General features: G+C 44.1%; 1 protein-coding gene across 1 annotated transcript; it reads right to left on the reverse strand.

The window, feature by feature from the left end:
- Positions 1–14,664: 14,664 nt before the first annotated feature.
- Positions 14,665–20,090, reverse strand: LOC124702144 (uncharacterized protein YKR070W-like). The gene is made up of 11 exons (XM_047234256.1): positions 19,880–20,090; positions 19,284–19,319; positions 18,621–18,694; positions 18,424–18,464; positions 18,224–18,295; positions 17,936–18,137; positions 17,655–17,750; positions 16,080–16,147; positions 15,791–15,992; positions 15,462–15,545; positions 14,665–15,122 (listed from the first exon to the last, which is right to left on the reverse strand). Exons 1-11 carry the CDS (start codon positions 20,088–20,090, stop codon positions 15,063–15,065), a joined length of 1,146 nt encoding a protein of 381 aa, XP_047090212.1. The 3' UTR covers positions 14,665–15,062.
- Between the last annotated feature and the right edge of the window lie 17 nt (positions 20,091–20,107).

Genomic DNA, 20,107 nt, shown 5'->3' on the forward strand with positions numbered 1-20,107 from the left:
AAAGATGAGGACCACCGTTGAGTCCTCAACGTCGTCAACTGTGCTGTGCGCCACCAGGCCTCACGTACCTACTTTGTCCGCCAAGACTTGGCAGAAGTTCTAATCTATTCGATCCTTTGCTTCGTCCAGTTGTTGTAAATAAGCAGGGGCACTTGCAATTTTAAATGAGGCTCGCATTTCGAACATCAAAACGGACATGATTTGCAAGACCCATATCCATTTTTGTGAGTGGCAATGCATCCAATATGCCGCTCCAGTTGTTGGTCCAGCGGACTGTGACAAGAGATTAACTTGTCAATGCCTACAAATTGTAGACTAGGGTTTAGTTGGATGTAGAGGGCAAGTAGATCTCGAAGGTTTCAGCCGAAAAGTACTCGACGAATACGAAAACTAGAGTTTGTAAACAATGATTCGATGATCTCTGCGTCCCTCGACTCCCCCTTATATAGGAGGCGGAGCCGAGGGATTCGTGTTGTACAAGTTACAAAGTCCGAGAAAGTTTCTAACTCATCCCGTAAGATTACAAATAATACTTTCTATTACAACTCTAACTTTCCTTAATACTATCTTTGGGGTTCCGAGTCTTCTTATTCTTCGGGTAATGGGCCTTCAATAAACCCCGGGTACTATCTTCGGCAGGCCCATTTGGGATGCCTATGTCAGTAGCCCCTGAGATTTTGCTTGAATCGCAGAGTCAAGGAAAATCTCCACTGTTTATTTTTACTTCAACAACTTAAACTTTCCCATATTTCTTCATGTTAATTTCTATATTGTACAGGGATAATGGTAGTTGGGGCTAGTTCATCTGACGGATCAGGTACTAGTTAACTGCTCTAGTGGCAATCCGCAAAAACCTACTTCAAAATCACGTCCCTGGACATGATTTCGGGATACTGGTGTAAACTTCGACGAGGTGCCGCTTAAGGTCTTACCATTCCGTCGAGTCCCGGTCATATTTATCGGGTACCTAACGCGTCCGTTAGGATTTTTCTTCGTATCCGTTGATACGGATAAAAGTAGCAAACCGACGTCGAGACGGCGCCACGCCTCACGGAATAGATCCGGGGTCTTACCTTCGCAAAGTTTTGCGGCATTCAGAAATTGATCGCAACTTCGGCGTTACGAGAATATATTGTCGAGTGCTTATTCGGCTGATGGAATGGCACATTTTATCGAGTCAAAGATGACTTATGTTGCTTTCCCGATGGGAGTATATGCAGAGTTATTTATAACTCGAAATATACTCTCTTGCTTTTCTTATATTTCTTCTCTTCTCTTTTTTTTTATAATTTCATCGGGCACGCGAACAGCGTTCCCGATGGGAGTAGCCCCCGAGGCTACAACCAAGGACTTGTACTTGGTTGTAGGCTCCACACTTTATGCCGCTATATTTTCATTCTCTCCCGAAGTTTTATAATTTCTCGGGTGCGCGAACAGCGCTCCCGATGGGAGTAGCCCCCGAGGCTATGAACAAATATTTATATTTGATCATAGGCTCACACCATTTCTATTTTGTCTTTCTTGATCTCTTCATTTTTCCAAAGTAGCCCCCGAGCATTTGTTCAAAAACTTGTATTTGATCAAAAGCTCTCCAATACCTTTTCATGTCGCCGTTTTGATGCAGCTATTAAGCCGAATTTTTCTTCTGTCAAAGTGACGTTATTTGCTGACGATAGCCATGATTGCTAGTCAAAAATTTCCGACAAGTTTTTCCTCGCTGCCATGCGGGCCCAATTGATCCACTATCTTGACACGTCGTGCAAGTGGGGGACACATGTCCTCCGCTTTTTCTGGCGCACGCACCGTACTTCTCCTTCATTAAGTTACTTTTTTACCCTTGTTGCCACGTGGCCATCATCTATCACACATTTTCCGTATCCAACGGTCCGTCGTTTCACCGCACCCCTATATAAGATCATCGTCTTCCTCCTCGGACACTTCCGCTCACGCCGTCCTCCTTCTCTCATCTGCAAATTCCCTACTGCGATTCACAACCTCTTGAGCTCCTCACCTCCAGACTGCAAATCCTGCGCCATTGTTGATGCCGTCGTGCCGTTTGACGAGGCACAGCACACCGGAATCCTCCATGGCCGCTGCGGATCTTGGAGCGGCGGAGTGGGAAAGGTCGAAAATTTCCTCGCAAGACATCAACTTGTTGAAGAAGCTAGGGATCAGCAAGAAATCCAAGGCGCTGTGCTTCCCAAGTGAGGAGAGCTACCCAACCCCTCCAATGGGGTACCGGGTATGTTTTGTTGATCACCTCATCCGCGGTCTGTCCGCCCCCATTCATCCTTTTCTTCGTGGATTGCTTTTTGTCTACGGTTTACAACTCCACCACCTCACGCCAAACTCCATTCTTCACATCTCTATTTTCATCACACTTTGCGAGGCCTTCCTTGGCGTCCGGCCCTAACCGGGCGTTATGGAAACGCATTTTCTTCCGTCGCCGTAATGGCTCGCCCAATGTCGCCTATAATATAGGCGGCGTTGTAATTTCTGTTCGGCCCACTTGTTGACTACTTCGACGTCAAGCTTCCCGACTCAGTTCAAGGATGGCGCAAGAAGTGGTTGTACATTCAGGAGGAAAACCATGGATGTGCGGAGGACAACATTCCTCCTTTTGATGGCGCCGAAAAAATCTTTCGCCGCCGTTCCTGGGACGCGGAGGCCACCGAAGAAGAAAGGGCATCGATAGAATCCTTGATGACTCGAATCCACGAGTTACAAAATACTCGCGGCTAAGAATTATCGGGTATCCAAATCACTGCATACTTTCTTAGTACTAGAGTGCAACCACTTCAAGCTCGCAAATATCCTCTGTGGAAATATGCTGGCGATGAAGACGTAGATCGGCTGTCGGTGAATTTGGAAGTCAGGGATTTAGAAAAACTTGTCCGAAAAATTTCATCACTTAGCAAAAGAGATGCTGTCCCTTCTTCTTGCCGTGTGACGCCATTTAGCGCCGCCAATCCACTTCCCAAGGTAATTTTTGTCTATTGTCTTGTTGTTGTTTTACTATCTTTTTGTAACTTCTTTCTTGACACCTCTCCCTGTTTTATTTTGCACAGGATCATCCAAACCTTGTCTCGCTTCCTCCTCTTCCTGAAGGTGGAGAAGTCGAAGAAAAGGTTGTCATCACTGATGACAATCAAGAGGCTCCATCTTTTGTGAATGAACCCGTGGATTCTCGAAAATCTGCGGGATCATCCGAAGGCACTGCGTCGGCACAATCACCTCCTCCCGCTGTTTCTCCAAAATGTAAAAGGAAGAGGAACGACGTCGAAGACTCCGGCACTTCCAAAGCCGAAGAAGTTGATCCTTCGCACCAGAAGGCAACTTATGATCCATATCTCGCATCCCTTGTCAGCTCGTAAGTCATCTTGGTTTCTCCACTATTTTTTGTAGTCGAAGTTTTTTGTTTCGTCTTGCTTTTTATACTGTCGATCTTGTAATTGAAGTGATGACGAGGAAGAAGTACCAACTCGTGACGTGGCTCCTCGGACGAGCATGTCACATACTTTACTTGTTTCGGAGACGCTAGTTGAAGGAGAAGAATCCTCGCCTCCTCAACAAAACGTCGTCACCACTACTCCTCCTTCAAGCCCCCGTGCTCCTTCGCCAAAAAGGACAAGGGTTGAAACGATCATCGAGCCTGCCCCTCAATTGGGTAGCTCTTCTGATTTGCTCTTAGATGATGTAAGTTTTTGATTTTCTTGCTAGTGTCTATATTTCCCCTTTTTACTTCTTTTTGTGCCTTCATATTTTTCTTGTACCGATATTTCCTTTCTCTGCTCTTCTTTAACAGCCCATGATCAAAGAGCTTATTCGCATTGGATCCCAATTCATTAGGTACCGCGAGTACGCCAGCAGGACTGGAGGTAATAACTCTTTCTGTCATCACTGTTTCTAATCCTCTTGCTCTTCTTTTTGTCGCAATTTCGACTCGTTCTTTTCTATTTTGGCGAGAAAAACTTGCGAGAGGCCAACGAGGCTTGCCGACACTCTTGCTCAGAAATTAGAGCAAAGTGAAACGGCTCGCCAGAAAGCCGAATTTGATGCTAGCCAAGCAAAAGTGGAGGCTGATGAGGCCAAAGCAAAAGCTGCTACTATCGAAGAACTGCAGAAGAAACTTGACGATGCTGAGACTGCTTTGAGCGAGCACAAAGCCGCACAAGAATCGTCGCTTTCTCAATAACTTTCTTGATCCCTTCTCTTTTTCTTAAGATTTGCTTTTTTGTTTTTACTTGCTGTCGACTAACATATAATTTTATGACAGGTCAAACTAACCAAGATTTTGACCTTGAGAATCCCACCAATGACCCTCTGCTGGACGCACTTGTCTTATCCGGAATTTCATGGCCTAGAAGTTCGCGAAGGCGTGATGAATGCCGACGCGGATTGTCGAAGTTGTTCCCCTACTTCTTCCCGAAGAAAGAGGAGCCGAAGACTTTTCTTGCTCTTGCCAAGAATTTCAATCCACCAGAGGATCTTGGGCTGAAGATGCGTCAGGAGAACATGAAGGTTGCTGTTGAGAACACTGTTGCCTTGGTCGCCGACGATCAACAAGCGTGGACTTGGATGAAGGTGGGCGATACTGAGCAGATATAACAATCAAAATGGAAATCGTTGATCAAGGCAGCCAAGCCCAACACGAAGAAAATCCTAGCCTATCTCGGGATCAAGCCGTCTTCAACTCCTAGCTCATCAAGACCGGAGGTCTAGTTGAATGCCTTTGCTTTTTCTTTACTTTCTCTATTTCTTTTGTCGTTGTCGCCACTTTAGCCTTGGCGACAATTATCCTGTTGGTACCTTTGAAGAACTTCTTTTGTAATGTCTGTGTAAACGTTTCTAGAAGTCAATGAAATTCCTCTTGGTACCACCATTGATCTTGGGACTTTCTTTTCCAGTTAATATTTGATAATTACTCGACCAACCCTTCTTCTAACGATGCTTCACCTGCGTCTTCCTTCTCGAAGAAAATATTAGTCGATAATACACCCCTCGAAGGTTCTTCGGGCAAACATTTGTCGGAAGATTTGCAAGAACTTCGACAACAACTTCAATCCATGAAGAAACAAACTCTGGTGATGATGGAACAATCTCGGAAAGCTTCCGAACAAGAAAAACTTGCTCTCCAACAAACCAAAGAAGTTGTGGCTGCCAGGGATGCTGCTGTACTTGAGGCAAAGGGAGCCAGTACCCGAGAAAATAGCATGCTCGAGCTAATGCTGGAGGGTAGCACGGATATGTTAGGTATGTTTTTCCGACCTCATAATGTTTTCTCTTTGTTTTTCTGCGTCTTACTTCAAATTTCCTGCCTTGTCGCTTAATAGGCTCGGTTCTTGATGCTGGCTGCCGAAGATCGAAGAGTGAACGAGAGAACGAATCCGCTTGTCAATCTTTCCCTTAACCATGGCTGTTTATTCCGGGCCACTCTCGAACGAACTCAACAGATTGTCGGGTTCCAAGATCGTGCTTGCCAAGTGCGCGAATTTCTCAATTTTTGCACGACAACATTGACCCTTGTTTACAGGACTTTGTTTCCTCGAAATGAAGTTCCCAAAACTCTTCTCGAATTGCTTGGAGGTGTTCAGGGATGCTCCTCGCATTCAAAATTTTGTGCGAGCTCAATTGACTGTTGGGGCAAGGTTTGCCATGATTATGATAAATATTTGTTATCCAAAATTAGACTTGACGAAGATTGTTGCTAATTGCCTGGCGAAGAAAACGCGGCGAAAAAATGATATTGACGCAATCGATGAGATGGTAGCTCCCGTGGCCGAATCGATGATAGATGAGCTTCTTCGGATGGACTCAGAATTCTTCATCAAGGGGTCCTATGCTGAACATAAAACAACCAGAGGCTTGTCTGTAGATAGTATTCTTGGGCTTTGACTAATTTGTACCATATTGGAACCCTTGTATCTCTATCTGTTTTTGATTTCTTTTTGTTCCCGAAAGAATTTTGTCGGATATTGCAGAGTGTTCTATTTTGTAAAAGCCCCCGTGCCTTCTGGCTAGAGCTTGTACTGTTTTTTCTATCTTGAAGATTTTTCCTTCTGTTGTAATAATACATCCTTATTTTTTCATTGATGGGTTGCAAGTCCTCGAATGTCTTAGTATCGAGGGTCTATATTTTTGTTGCGAGGTTCTTGGACCAGAGCAATAAGACTTTCGACGTAAACACTATATTTATAGTTGTTGGCTTCTGATTTTTATGTTTGGCGAGGTATTATTGTACCAAGGCGAAGTATTTCTATGTTGTATGTATTGTGAGACTTAAAGGGGTTGAGCCCCCGAGCGTGTCGTAAAATAAGAAGTGTATCTCCACTATCTTTATTATATTGCAGCACCGCGAGCCCGCCTCATTAAAAACCTTTCCGGCCCCACTCGGTGCCCCGAAAAGGAAAAGAGTGCGTCTGAAAACTCGCGGGCGTTTCAGTACATTGTATTTTTACAGAGAAGGACTATATTTTCGGCTCTAGGCATAGAACCGCCTGAGCTGCGCCACGTTCCAGGGGTTTTTCTCGGGAACCCCTGTCTTCTTGTCCTTGATCCTGTATGCTCCTCCGTCGATGACGTCCGTGACGATGTAAGGTCCCAACCATGGTGATTCAAGCTTCTCTGTACTTTGCTGGTTGAGCCAAAGAACTAAATCACCGACCTGGAAAGATCTTGGCCGCAACCGTCGACTATGGTAGTTCTTCAGGTCTTGCTGGTACTTGGTAACTCGTGAGAGTACTTCATCTCGAGCCTCATCGAGTGCATCCATATCATCCTCCCGAACTTTTCGTGATGTTTCTTCGTCATACTCTGTTATTCTTGGAGAATCGTGCTCTATTTCAATTGGTAGTACAGCTTCAGCTCCGTGGACGAGAAAAAACGGAGTTTCTTGTGTCGCCGTGTTTGGTGTTGTTCGGATGCTCCACAGAACACTTGGCAGTTCTTCTGGCCAGGTGTGTCGAGCCTTTTCAAGTGGTCCTAGCAGACGTTTTTTAATGCCATTGCAGATGATACCATTGGCTTTCTCGACTTGACCGTTTGTCTGGGGATGTGCAACCGATGCGAAGTGCAATTTGATGCCTACTTCGGCACAGTATGCCTTGAACTCCTTCGACGTGAAGTTGCTGCCATTATCTGTGACGATGTTGTGAGGTACTCCAAATCGAAAAACGATACCCTTCACGAACTTTATTGCTGATGCTGCATCTGGAGAATTTATTGGCTTTGCTTCTACCCACTTGGTGAATTTGTCGACAGCAACCAACAGGTATTCATATCCTCCTGGCGAAGCTTTGTGCAACTTACCTACCATGTCGAGTCCCCACTGGGCAAAGGGCCATGACAGTGGTATTGGCATTAGTTCTGCGGCCGGAGAGTGCGGTTTTGCGGCAAATCTACGGCACGCGTCGCAAGTTCGTACTATCTCTCTTGCATCCTCTATTGCTCGTCAACCAGTAGAATCCTGCCCGAAAAACTTTGGCTGCAATAGCTCGACTGCTTGCGTGGTGACCACATATTCCCTCATGCACATCCTTTAGGATTATTCTTCCTTCCTCGGGTGTGACACATCTTTGCAAGATGCCTGAAATGCTCCGCTTATATAACTCCCCTTTGACCACTGTGAAAGCTTTGGATCGTCGAATAACTCGCCTTGCTGCCACTGGATCGTCGGGTACTTCCTTCCTAAGGATATACGATATGTATGCTTGCATCCAAGGGACTTCCACCATCATCACGAATTCTTGTTCCTCTTCGTCTTCCACGGTTTCTTTGAGAGACGCCGAAGTTTTTTCTTCTTTTGTTTTTTCTGCGTCTTCTTCGGCTTTGTTGATCTCTCCGCTATTTCTTCCCAAAACACGCCTGGCGGAATTGCGAGGCATCGTGACCCGATGTTTGCAAGGACATCGGCTTCGTCATTACTCAATCTGCTGATGTGGCTGACCTCGCATCCATCAAACAATTTTTCTAGCTCATTATACATCTCCTTATATGCTATCATACTCTCATTGACTGCATCACACTGGTTCATAACTTGCTGTGCTACCAATTGTGAGTCGCCGAAGATTTTCAATCGGGTTGCACCGCAAGCCTTTGCCATCTTCATCCCGTGTATGAGAGCTTCATATTCTGCTTCATTGTTAGACGCGTTTGGGAACGTCATCCGTAAGACGTATTTCAGTTTGTCGCCTTCAGGTGATACCAATATCACCCCTGCTCCAGCTCCTTCTAATCTTTTGGACCCGTCGAAGTTCATAGTCCAGGTTCTCGACAAATCTGGTGGTCCTGTGTTTTGTAGCTCCATCCATTCTGCAACAAAATCCGGTAAGACCTGTGATTTTATCGCCTTTCTTTTTTCGTATGTGATATCCCGAGGGGAAAGTTCTATTCCCCAAAGGGAGACACGACCTGTAGCTTCTGGGTTGTTCAATATATTTGACAGAGGGGCTTCATTGACTACTATTATCGGGTGTGCCAAAAAATAGTGTCGCAATTTTTCTTGCTGTAGTAAATACTCCATATGCTAGTTTCTGGTACTGAGGGTACCGTTGTTTTGAAGGCGATAATACTTCACTTATGAAATATACTGGCCTTTGCACTCCATGGAGCTTTCCTTCTTCTTCTCTTTCGACAACTAAAACCGTGCTAACCACTTGGGGTGTAGCTGTTATGTACAATAGGAGGGGTTCCTTTTCCTTCGGCGCCACCAAGACTGGTGGTGTCGAGATTTTGCGTTTCAGATCCTCGAAAGCTCTATCGGCTTCTTCGTTCCACTGGAATTTCTCCCCTTGTTTTATCAACGCATAGAACGGTAGTGCTTTTTCTCCCAGCCTTGCGACGAATCTGCTTAAAGCTGCGACTCGCCCTGTCAACTGTTGTATTTCTTTCAACTTTGTTGGCTTCCTCATTGTTACGATGGCCTGTATTTTTTCGGGGTTAGCTTCAATCCCTCTTGCTGATACTAAGAATCCAAGAAGTTCTCCTGCAGGAACGCCGAAGGAGCACTTTGTCGGGTTCAACTTGAGGCAAAACTTGTCAAGGTTGTCGAAGGTTTCTTTCAAATCTTCGATCAGTGTTGACCCCTTCTTTGATGTTATCACGACATCATCGATGTAGACTTGTACATTTTTCCCGATTTGTGTTGCAAGACACTTCTGCATCATCCGTTGGTATGTTGCTCCCGCGTTTTTCAAACCAAAGGGCATTGTTTTGTAGCGAGAACACGCCGTAAGGTGTTATGAACGCTGTTTTAGCCTCATCATCTTCTTTCGGTCCGATCCGGTTATAACCGAGTATGCGTCCAAGAAGGAAAGACGTTCACACCCTCGCTGTGGAGTCGATGATTTGATCGATCCTTGGGAGGGGAAAGTGATCCTTAGGACAGTGTTTGTTGAGACATGTGAAGTCGACGCACATGCGAAGGACTTTCGTGTGTTTCTTTGGCACCATCACTGGGTTAGCTACCCATGTGGCTTCTGTAGATATCTCTTTGATAAAACCAACATCCTTGAGTCGATCTATTTCTGATAGCATAGCTTTGCGGTTTGGTTCCGAAAAACGCCGCAAGGGTTGTCTGATTGGTCTTGCGAGTGGATCCAAGTTGAGGTGGTGCTCGGCAAGTTCCCTGGGTACTCCTGGCATGTCGGCTGGACACCATGCAAAGATTTTCCAGTGCTCACGGAGGAACTCGACGAGCGCGCTTTCCTATGCGAGATCCATATTTGTTGCAATGGATGTCGTTTTCTTTGGATCCGTCGGGTGGATCTGCACTTCTTTTGAATCCTTCGTTGTGTTAAAGGTTGGTTCCCTGAGCGGCCTCCCTGTGTCTGGCAAAACGTCATAATCAGTTTGCCTTGGTGCCATATATTCTGCTTGCATCCCGAAGGTTTCTGATAGTTGATGAAAATCTTTGTCGCATTTGTCAGCTAATGCGAAGCTTCCTTTGACTGTGATTGGTCCTTTGGGTCCAGGCAACCTCCACAATAAGTACGTATAGTGAGGTACCGCCATAAACCTAGCATATGCTGGTCGTCCCAACAAAGCGTGATATTGCGACGGGAAATCCACAACTTCGAACTCCAACTTCTCTATCATGTAATTTTCTCGGGTCCCAAACTGAACGTCCAGATTAATCTTGCCCAATGGATAACTTGGTTTCTCTGGCGTGATCCCGTGAAAACGTGTATCAGTTGGCGCTAAGTTTGTTAAAGATATATTCATCTTCCTTAGTGTATCTGCGTACATAAGGTTTAAGCTGCTGCCACCATCTATGAAAACTCTCGACACGTCAAAGCCCGCAATTACTGCGGGTAAAATAAGTGCGGACTGCCCAGGTCGGGGAATCTGCTGCGGATGATCTGCAATTGTAAAACCGATATCCTGTCCCGACCAATTTAGGTACTCGACTGTTGGTGGAGGCATCTTTTCTGCCATAAATACTTGTCGTGAAATTACTTTATGCGCCATGTTAGATGGCCTAGCTTTCTGAATCATCAAGACTGCGCCGTTAGAATTTGGATCAACATACGGAGGTGGTTGTGGTGCTTGCCGCTATTCCGAGTCGGTTCCGATTCTCGTCACGTAACCGCGGGAGGAGGTGGGAGATGTATCTCGCTCCTGGGTCCCTGTTGATTTCTATTCATTGCTTGGGCATTTGCGATTCCTGCGGCTCGCAACATTGCACTGAAAGTTGCGGCGATCTTTTGGAGATGTCTCGATTGTCTCTTTCCGTTGCTATCGAGAAAAAGTGCATCCGACACGGTCCGTTCATCATCTCCTCGGGGATACATAGGGTCTTTGAAACCTTAGTCCACTATTTTGCCTAAAGCTGCGAGAATCACTTCTATTGTCGCCTTGTTGCTCATTACTTCTTTGGTAGTTGTCTCTACTATTTCCTCCAGGGCTTCCCGGAAACCGAGTCGATATGTGGCTCGGAGTGTCATTGTTATAGAACTGGCGGGAAAATCGCCTTCTATTTTGAAAACTTCGACTGCGGTCCTCTTCTGGCGACCTGTGTCGCTTGTTATATATTGCGTCTTCTCCATCTGCCCACTTGTTGGCTATCTCCATCAGTGCTGATATTGTCCTGGGGTTGGTTCTCCCTAAATCCTCAACGAAATCTGTCCGTCGGATTCCTGCTACAAACGCATCTATTGCTCTTTCGTCAGATATATCTTCTGCCGAGTTTTTAATAATGTTCCACCTCTGTATATATTTTCTCATCGACTCGTCGTGTTTCTGTCGGCACGCCCTCAGCTCTTCCAATGACGCAGGTTTCTTGCGGGTGGATCGGAAGTTTTTCACGAAAATATCTTCAAAACTACCCCGACTATCGATGGAACTCGGGGGAAGTTTCTTTATCCAAGATCTCGTCTGCACCACTCGGGTGGACTTGGATGCTTTGCATGGCTGTTGCTCCGGTTCCTCCTACCGGCTTCACCATCTCGAGATAATCAACGAGCCAATCCTCGGGATCCTGCGGACACGTCGAATTTTTTGAAATTCTCGGGTAACTTAAACCCTTTTGGTACTCGAGTTTTTCTGACTCGTCTCGTAAAGCACGGAAGTCCGCATAGGTCTTCATCGGCGATTTCTGGTGAATGTCGATGTTCTCTTCTTTCTTGTCGTCCTCTGTCTACCCTTGCTTGAGCCGCCGTATCTCTTGCCTCACTTGTTCTTGGTGGATCCTGCACTGCAGCAGTATGTCTTGGACTATTTTTTCTTGCAGTTCCTTCGGGAGGTGTGGTTGTGAATGCTGTTCCCATGACTCCAACTCCAGCCATTGCCATATTGAACGATGCTTCTCTCGGGTCCCCAGGGGGTGGTCTGGACGCAAGAATGTAAGCTTGCATTGCCATGTATCCACGCTTACGGCGTTTTCGGGATGATATTTCCCCTTGTATCAATCGACATGAAAGACATGTCGAGATTTTGAATTATGTTGTCTCTCTCCGCTTCAGGTATATTTTGCAGCCGAGATATTGCCCTTCTCCGAGCCTCTCTGTGACTATCTCCCGAAGTTCCTGATTGTTGACTGAGCTCTGCTCGACGCCTGCTTGACGCAAATGCTGCCTCTTTCCTTATGTTCAAGGATGCTGTTTCTTTTTCCAAATCCCTGTTCATACGAGCAAGTTTATATTGATAGGCTTGTAATTCCTGGGCAGTAGCAGTTGTAGTCATTGGTTCTGAACCGTCTATGGCTTTTGCGGCCCTATCCCACGCTGCTTGCGGGAGTTGGACTCTTACGCGAGGTGTGGTCCCGACGTATTTGGTACCCAAGCCTCTTCTGAGATCAGCGGGATCGACGTATGGATTTCCCAAATCATCGAAAGCCTCTGACGTCTCTGGTTCTGCTCGACTTGCTTCTTCAATTGCGTATACTTGATGATACTTTGAGTATTGGTTTTTGTCGGGGATGGTGACACCATCATAGAGATTGGTGAAGACCCTTCCGATTGCAGCAGATTTGTCGATGAAGTTGAAGCTGTTGATGCTGTCGGAATCGCTGCTTATAACGGAGTCCGCAGACGACTCGAAAGATGTGTTGCTGTTGATCTTGGTGAACTTTCCGCTTGCCTTGGTGTCGATGAAGCGTGTCGGCGAAAACTCCTCGTTACTCGACGAAAAGTCAGAATCGTCCGCTGGAATTTCCGGCGAGATCGGAACTTCGAGACGATAAGATCCTTCCTTATTGACGCCAAATCGGAACTCTCCAAACATCATGACGATGGGCTCCTCCAGATAGGCACAAGCATCCATACGGGAGGGCGGGTGAGGAATAAAATCGACTAGATCAGTTTTTTCATGTTTACCTCGATCCATTGTATTGCTAGCCACCGACGAAGTCGACGATTCTGGACGTGCCATCGAGATCAGCTCCTTGCAACCTCTAGATCCCACAGACGGCGCCAATTGACAAGGGATTAACTTGTCAATGCCTACGGATTGTAGACTAGGGTTTAGTTGGATGTAGAGGGCAAGTAGATCTCGAAGGTTTCAGCCGAAAAGTACTCGACGAATACGAAAACTAGGGTTTGTAAACAATGATTCGATGATCTCTGCGTCCCTCGACTCCCCTTATATAGGAGGCGGAGCCGAGGGATTCGTGCTTGTACAAGTTACAAAGTCCGGGAAAGTTTCTAACTCATCCCGTAAGATTACAAATAATACTTCCTATTACAACTCTAACTTTCCTTAATACTATCTTTGGGCTTCCGAGTCTTCTTATTCTTCGGGTAATGGGCCTTCAATAAACCCCGGGTACTATCTTCGGCAGGCCCATTTGGGATGCCTATGTCAGACTGCGATGTTGTCTTTGAAAGACCTTAGAGGAGATTAATGGTGGCCGACGCGCTTTTAGCCCGCGCCACCATTTCCAACCACATCCCCCCCCGGTGTCACCGTTTCCCACCTGCCCCGCTGCACTTTTTCCGCCCGCCAGGGACGCCCAGGCCACACATCCACAACCATGACTCGCCACCCCACAACCACTTGGACCCAAATTAGCTAGGTTGCAGTTGAGCGGTACACTCCCAGTCCTACGGCAAGCGGCAAAGAGGACATGGAGGACTGGGACGACGATACAGGCGCTGAGGATGCCTTTCAGGCGCTGCGAGTGTGGAGCAGTGTGCCCTCCTCATGTCCTTCCAAAGCACGCTGGAGGCCTCCAATGCGGCCATCATGGGCAGCGTTGTCCAGTTGTCCCGTCAAACTCCATCCAAGAAGGAGCGCAGCCTCGAGTTGATGGCAGAAGAGTGGTGAGCCAATGGGGGCGGCCACGATGCCGACTAAGGAAACTCTAGCGACGAGGCCATCGGCGCTATAGGTGGCAACAAGCTAGCTACACCGATGCAGGCAAGGTCCCGATGTAGTTTAGGTTAGATTAATTGTGTTTATGATGTAAGAGCTACCAATAAAACTAATAAAAAAACTGTTTGAGTGCCTTGTGGGGTAGGGTAGGGGACACGACCTATCCGCTATCTATCCACCGGACCATCAAACCAGCCAAAATTTGGGTTGACAATGCAGCAAAACGGATCTATCTGGACACCACGGTCCATTTGCGGGGCACATCGTTAGGACTGCGAAAAGAATTTCATTTTGGAGATCTGTCGACCGTTTGCGCAGCGCTATTGGATATGCCCTTGGGAAAGAATTTCATTTCTCCCAGCCGCAACTAGGGATCCAGACACAGAAACTATAGGCTGTATGTAGGCCATAAAAATAACATTTGAAAGCTTCAAAAAATTATGTAAAAAATCAAGATGTTGATAATGATGTATTCTATCAATGTACAAAATGTCAACTCAAAACACCTTGTATTTCGGGCCACACAAAAATGACAAAATCTGAAATATTTGTAGGTTTTAAAGTTTGCACTATTCACTACTTCAGATTTCTGTATTTGTTATTTTTGCACTTCCTAAAATATAAGGTATTTTGAGTTCAAAAATTGCACGTTTATAGAATACATCATTATCTATGTCTAGATTTTTTTTCAGATTTTTCTTGAAACTCTAAATTACCATTTTCAAAAAATTCAAAAAAATGACCTACATGTAACCCAAGCTACAAAACACCGCACTCGGATCCAAACGTCCTTTTAAGTATGGTACAATGATTTTGATCTTCCAATTCAAGTAGTAAATTTCAAACTCACGAATCTCAAAGAATATTTCTTTGATTACCAAGCACCAGAGTGTATGCTTTGTTTCAAAATCATTGTGACCCTCTTGAGGGACAGACCATTTGTCTAGATATGTGAATGGTTGATTCTATATACAACTAATTGGGTAGTGGATGCATATGATCCTAGGAAGATAATTGTTTTTCCTCTCTAGAGCATATCTGTATCCTACAACGAATCAGACATGCATCGATCGAACTCCAGCCAACTGTTTGGTCCAACATTTCTAGACTGAAAAATGGCAAAAATGTGTTACCAAGCGTCCAAATAGCAGTACTGGGAGCATAGGTGTGCAGATGCCACAATGTCACCGTATAGGTTTCTTTTCCAGAATACAGTTGGTGGCATGGGAGCATAGATCTGCAGGCGCCAAATGTCACCGAATACATTCTTTTTCCAAAATACAGCTGACGGCATCATCCACAGTATCAACAACCTGCAAAGGATAAACAAGTGCAGTTACAATAGATATGATTTTGTGTGGTGACGCTCTGTCACATAGAGAGCCAAACTTCAAATTGAGTCGCTAGTTGCATTAGCTGATGTACTGTAGAATGAAGTCACATAAACTGTGCAAGATGTGTGAGCTAATGTATTGTGGAATGAAGTCATGTGAACGCAAGTCATGTGAACGCAAGACATCAGCCATTGCTTGTGGTTATTCAGATTTAAGACTGGAACTACTATCATGTTAATATATTTTTTGGCAATATTTTTTACAGATGACTAAACATCCATAAGTTCCAGATAACGAATCATCACTGATAATACATACCAAATCAGCAGGAAACTTTGGATCATTATCAGTTCCCCTAAAAACACCAGTCCTAGTAAGGATGGACGACCACGGAGGCCCAGCCTGCAAAGTGTAAATTTGCCAGTGTTAGCACCATTTGGCAGGACACAATCAACAAGGTAAATGATCTCTCAAGATACATTAGGTGACACATTATCTTGTAGGATTGCAGACTAACTGTTCGACCCTGAGTCAATAAATGCTCAACAGGACATACTGAGAAGTGCGCAATTTCCTAACACTGTCAATTGCTGCATATAGTGATTTTCCTTTTTGGAAGAATTAGAGGTATCATAACATAAGCTAACCTTCAAAACTCCACAAATATCAACTTTAGGATTATCACCAATCATGTAGATAGTAGAGAGCTGATGGTCTTTTACTTCCTTTGTTGACTGTGAGTTTGGATAGATACCCATGACAATTTTTTCTAGTATGTTAGCTGCATTCTTGAACACAAATGGATTAGGCTTCCCATAAGATGTATACTTCAATGGAAGATCATTAACTCTGCAAATTTAAGTTGAGGGAAGATAAATAAGTATTTAAGTTATATATCTATGCTTGCAAGTACAGTTTATTTAAATAATAGCTTACTGATTGAAGATGCTTTCCAGTGCAATCCTGAAGGCACCCATCCCAAGCCGCTCTGAAGGAAATGCAGCCTGCCATAGGATGCCAAAGCAAGTTACTAGTGTTGCTAGCAATTACCATGTACATGCATGCATGGAACCTGGATGTAAATCAGAGGAAGATCTATGTAAAAGGAGCTAACTGTTTTGCACTATGATCCCATTCTTGATACTATCTTACAATCAAACTTCACCCAATTCAAATATATTGAGAAAGCAGATCCTCATGTCAATATTTTAAATAATGGCAAAAATCAGCAGAACAACTAGGGTGATAAGTAGCATAGGAAAAGGAATGCAAAAATGCTTCTGTTTATTGTTTGAAGTTTTAGACTACATGCTCATTTTGCAGGTATTGAGATACAAATTGTAACAGGTTCTCCTCTGGTTGACAGAGAAACAAAGGGATGCAAGCGAGGGAATAAATCACATGGGAAAAAAATCAGTTCAAACTCATGGAAAAGGGCTACTTTCTGCACTCTGCAGTACATGGTAGCCATGGGGGGTGAACACGTGCGGATGGAAGTGAGTGAGTTGTAATTAGCTGTCAACAGCGCGAGTAGTAATCAGCTTGAAGGGTATCAAGCAGTTACAAATCAGAACAACACAAATGACAAATCCATTTGAAACCATGTTTCTGTTCTCATATGCATGCGTACGTGTGTATCTTCTGCTCAACATAATGAATCTGGTAGGTAGATTTAACTAGTACAATGTGTGTTGTTTAGAAATAATAACAATTAATTAATAGAATGTCAAAGCAAATGTTGCAAGCCAAAAAGGTGCAACCTGATGGCTAGCGGTTCCACTATGATAATTTTATCAATGGTACACATAGCTCATTGATAAACAGCAGAATCCAATAAACAAACAGATACAGCATCAACATGTATTATGCGTGTGATTTATAAATATAAATCAGCCATACATGACAATAGTTATAAATAACAATGTCAAGGTTTAAGGAGAATCAAATAGGACCTCATGCATTAAGCGCAGATCTTATCTAACAAAAGAGGTAAAACAGTCAACTACAACAAACGATCCCCTGGGACACTGAAGGAACAACCCTCTCTACTTAAGTACTTACCTATCTCCATGCATGGTCTATTCGGAAGATACCGCTCCTATATACATAAATGTGAATATGATGTGTGTGCAATTAGGGAAGTAGGAACCCTTAGTTCCAAAAAATTATATCTGATGTTATGCTATCTTCAATGTTCTACAAATAAGCCACAGACTCCTCATATGCAAATGATCTTACATCTATCTCATGTACCATTGGCATCAATACTAACAACGGAACACCTAGAAAATTGAACAGAATCATTGAACTTGTAACAAAGTACTGCTAAATCCCTAAATCTGAAACTAAGTTCACAGGTCTATTAATCTGTAGTAGACCTTGAGCCCACTGGAGATGAAAGAATGTGCGAGAACCCCCAGTTGCTATCATGACACCAAACTGGAGATTTAGATTTACTACTCCCTCTGTTATGGGCTTATGGCATAGCTATACAACAGGAACTTCTCATACCTGATATTCAAGATCATCAGCCGCAAAATATAAAGGAGGTTGATCTCCTTTTCCATTTCCAGGAAGTCCACCAGTTGACAAGATGTCGCAAAGTACCTTTCACATATAATTAAAAAGCTTTTAGAGCTTATGCACGGCAACCACTTTAACTGAAAAACCTTAAGCATCTCATGTTGCACACATGTTTAGAACTAGATGTTTACAACTCACGCAGTTATCATTTCCAGGAATATTGAAGATAGCCCAAGATTTTCATTAATGTATCATAGACAAGGGACTACCTGCAGATCTCTACCCCAATCAACAGGGTCACTGACAACAAACACTCCTTTAACTCTCTCCGAGTGAACATCATATGGTGGGTGCATTTTCTCAGACATTAAGTTTTGACAGTTTGATTGTCCCACGTTCCATTTCTTGAAAGGAGCTAGGGGGTCAATTTCTCCAAAATAAGATGCATAATCATCTATAGATAGAACCTTTCTGCATAAAACAGAAAATTCATGAGAAATACATACAGCATATTTCACCAATGGTCGTAATAGACTAAAATCAATATCAAGAATTACCTAAACCCATACTCAGCCATCACTGCTGCAGGCTCACCTTTTCCAACAGCAACAATAGGATCATCTTCGAAACTGTAGTAACAGGAAAAGGTTGCATATTCCATTCAGATGCAGACATGTACATGGGGAAATTAAAAATTCTTGGCTGGAAATCACACAGGACAGAACTTAAAGATTAATTATATACTTGAGTGCTATACCGTTTCAACAGCTCTCTGTAAGGAGAATGGCCATGAACAACCTGCATCATCACAAATTTTAGACAGGGATGCAATAAAAAAAAATCTACAATCTTTGTTATATTAGTTGTTAGTTAAAGGTCTATTGTTTTTAATAACAGTACATAAGCAACGACCAATGAGTCATGAGTCTGGAGTCTGGACGATAGTATAAATACCTGAGATGGAGAGATGTTAACTCCCAAAAGCTCACTTAACTCCAGAGCTCTTTTATACTCTGGAACACCACCTCCTGCCGAAAAAATTGAAAAACCTTAATTATCTCGATAAAAGATCCAGTAATAAAGCTGATAACTGGTAAGTACCACGGTGCCTTACTGTACGAAGTACAAACCGTTAATTATGGTGACCATAGGATAGCTGATCAAGTGTTCAATAATTTTAAATATAACAGTTTAACATTACACATTTTAAATCATTCTTCCTGTACAAAGATTGCCACTTAGTTATCCAGCTAGTTGGACATTATTCTAATCTAATCGAAAAACACAAGTCTAGCAAATGCAATAGTACTTTGGCATTCTAATCTTTATATTTTATAAGGCTTATTAATCCATGAGACCCAAGGTAAACCCACAGCACAGCACAAGAACACAATAATATATATTGAACAATTTCACCCATTCTATGCAACCAATTTGTTTAGAGTGGAGTAAAAAACAAAGCTGAAAATGACAGTTAAGACAATATCCGTGCTCATGTTCGAGAAACAAGCCTGATAATAATCTAAACAATGGAAACAAACCATCATTCCGTATGGAAATTAAAATGGGACATCGGAGAAAAACAGAATGTGCTATACGGCATATTAAACTACTCACCGTTGGTTAAGAAGAGAAACGGAATCTTCAGGGTACCTGCAAAAAGAGGCAACAAATGATGATCCAGAAGCTAATAAGCACCAGACATATATAGGGGATTAATTTACTACCATGGCCAGCATGGACCTTTCTTGAGTCTATGTTTCAGAAACAACATACTGATGCCGCCTAAGAGTTGAGCAGTCTATTACTTCATGTGTTTGTGACGTTTCATGCAGGTTTTACCATTAATCGTATCATGAATATGTTAGTGAAAGAAAAAAACATGTCGGTACGAAGTATTTTTCATGAAAAATCTAGTGATATTACTTCATATAAATGCCTTGTTATGTAAAAGTTAGAAAAAGTCGTGTGTTCACAGACGCACATAGCACAGAACATAAAAGCGACGATGTGTAGTCAAATTGCCATAATACGCACGAACACCACGCCAAGAAGAAACCAAATGCCTAAGACGTGTTTGACGAAATGATGCAAAGGCACCAATGCGGCAAGCACGACCTAGAACACGTAGCCGGCACGAGTGGGACGAAACAATCCATGTCTAATGCCCCACGAGCTAAATCAACTAAATGCAGGAGAGCGCGGGGGATTACCGTCGTCGGCGTAGAGGCGTCGGATGGCCTGCGGCGAGCCTCCGATAGGGCTACGGCCGCGCAGGATGACCCCGTCGATGTCGAAGGCGATGCCGAAGGAAGGCCTCGCGGGCGCCGCGGCGGAGTGGGACGACCGGCGGCCCCGCGCGCCCTGGAGCTCCGCCCGCGTCCGCGCCGCCGCGCGGCAGAGCGCAGAGCGGAAGCCCCTCATGCCGTCGTGCTGCTCTG

The sequence above is a fragment of the Lolium rigidum genome, chromosome 3, assembly GCF_022539505.1.
Source record: "Lolium rigidum isolate FL_2022 chromosome 3, APGP_CSIRO_Lrig_0.1, whole genome shotgun sequence".
NCBI classification, from domain to species: Eukaryota; Viridiplantae; Streptophyta; class Magnoliopsida; order Poales; family Poaceae; genus Lolium; species Lolium rigidum.

Bases quoted from the DNA above. Each gene is read 5' to 3' on its own strand.
- LOC124702144 (XM_047234256.1), bottom strand. From the start codon at position 20,090: ATGAGGGGCTTCCGCTCTGCGCTCTGCCGCGCGGCGGCGCGGACGCGG. The intron at 19,320-19,879 runs GTAATCCCCCGC...CTCTTTTTGCAG, and splicing joins ACGCCTCTACGCCGACGACG to GTACCCTGAAGATTCCGTTT. The intron at 16,148-17,654 runs GTATGAGAAGTT...ATCCTATGGCAG, and splicing joins CTGATGATCTTGAATATCAG to GCTGCATTTCCTTCAGAGCG.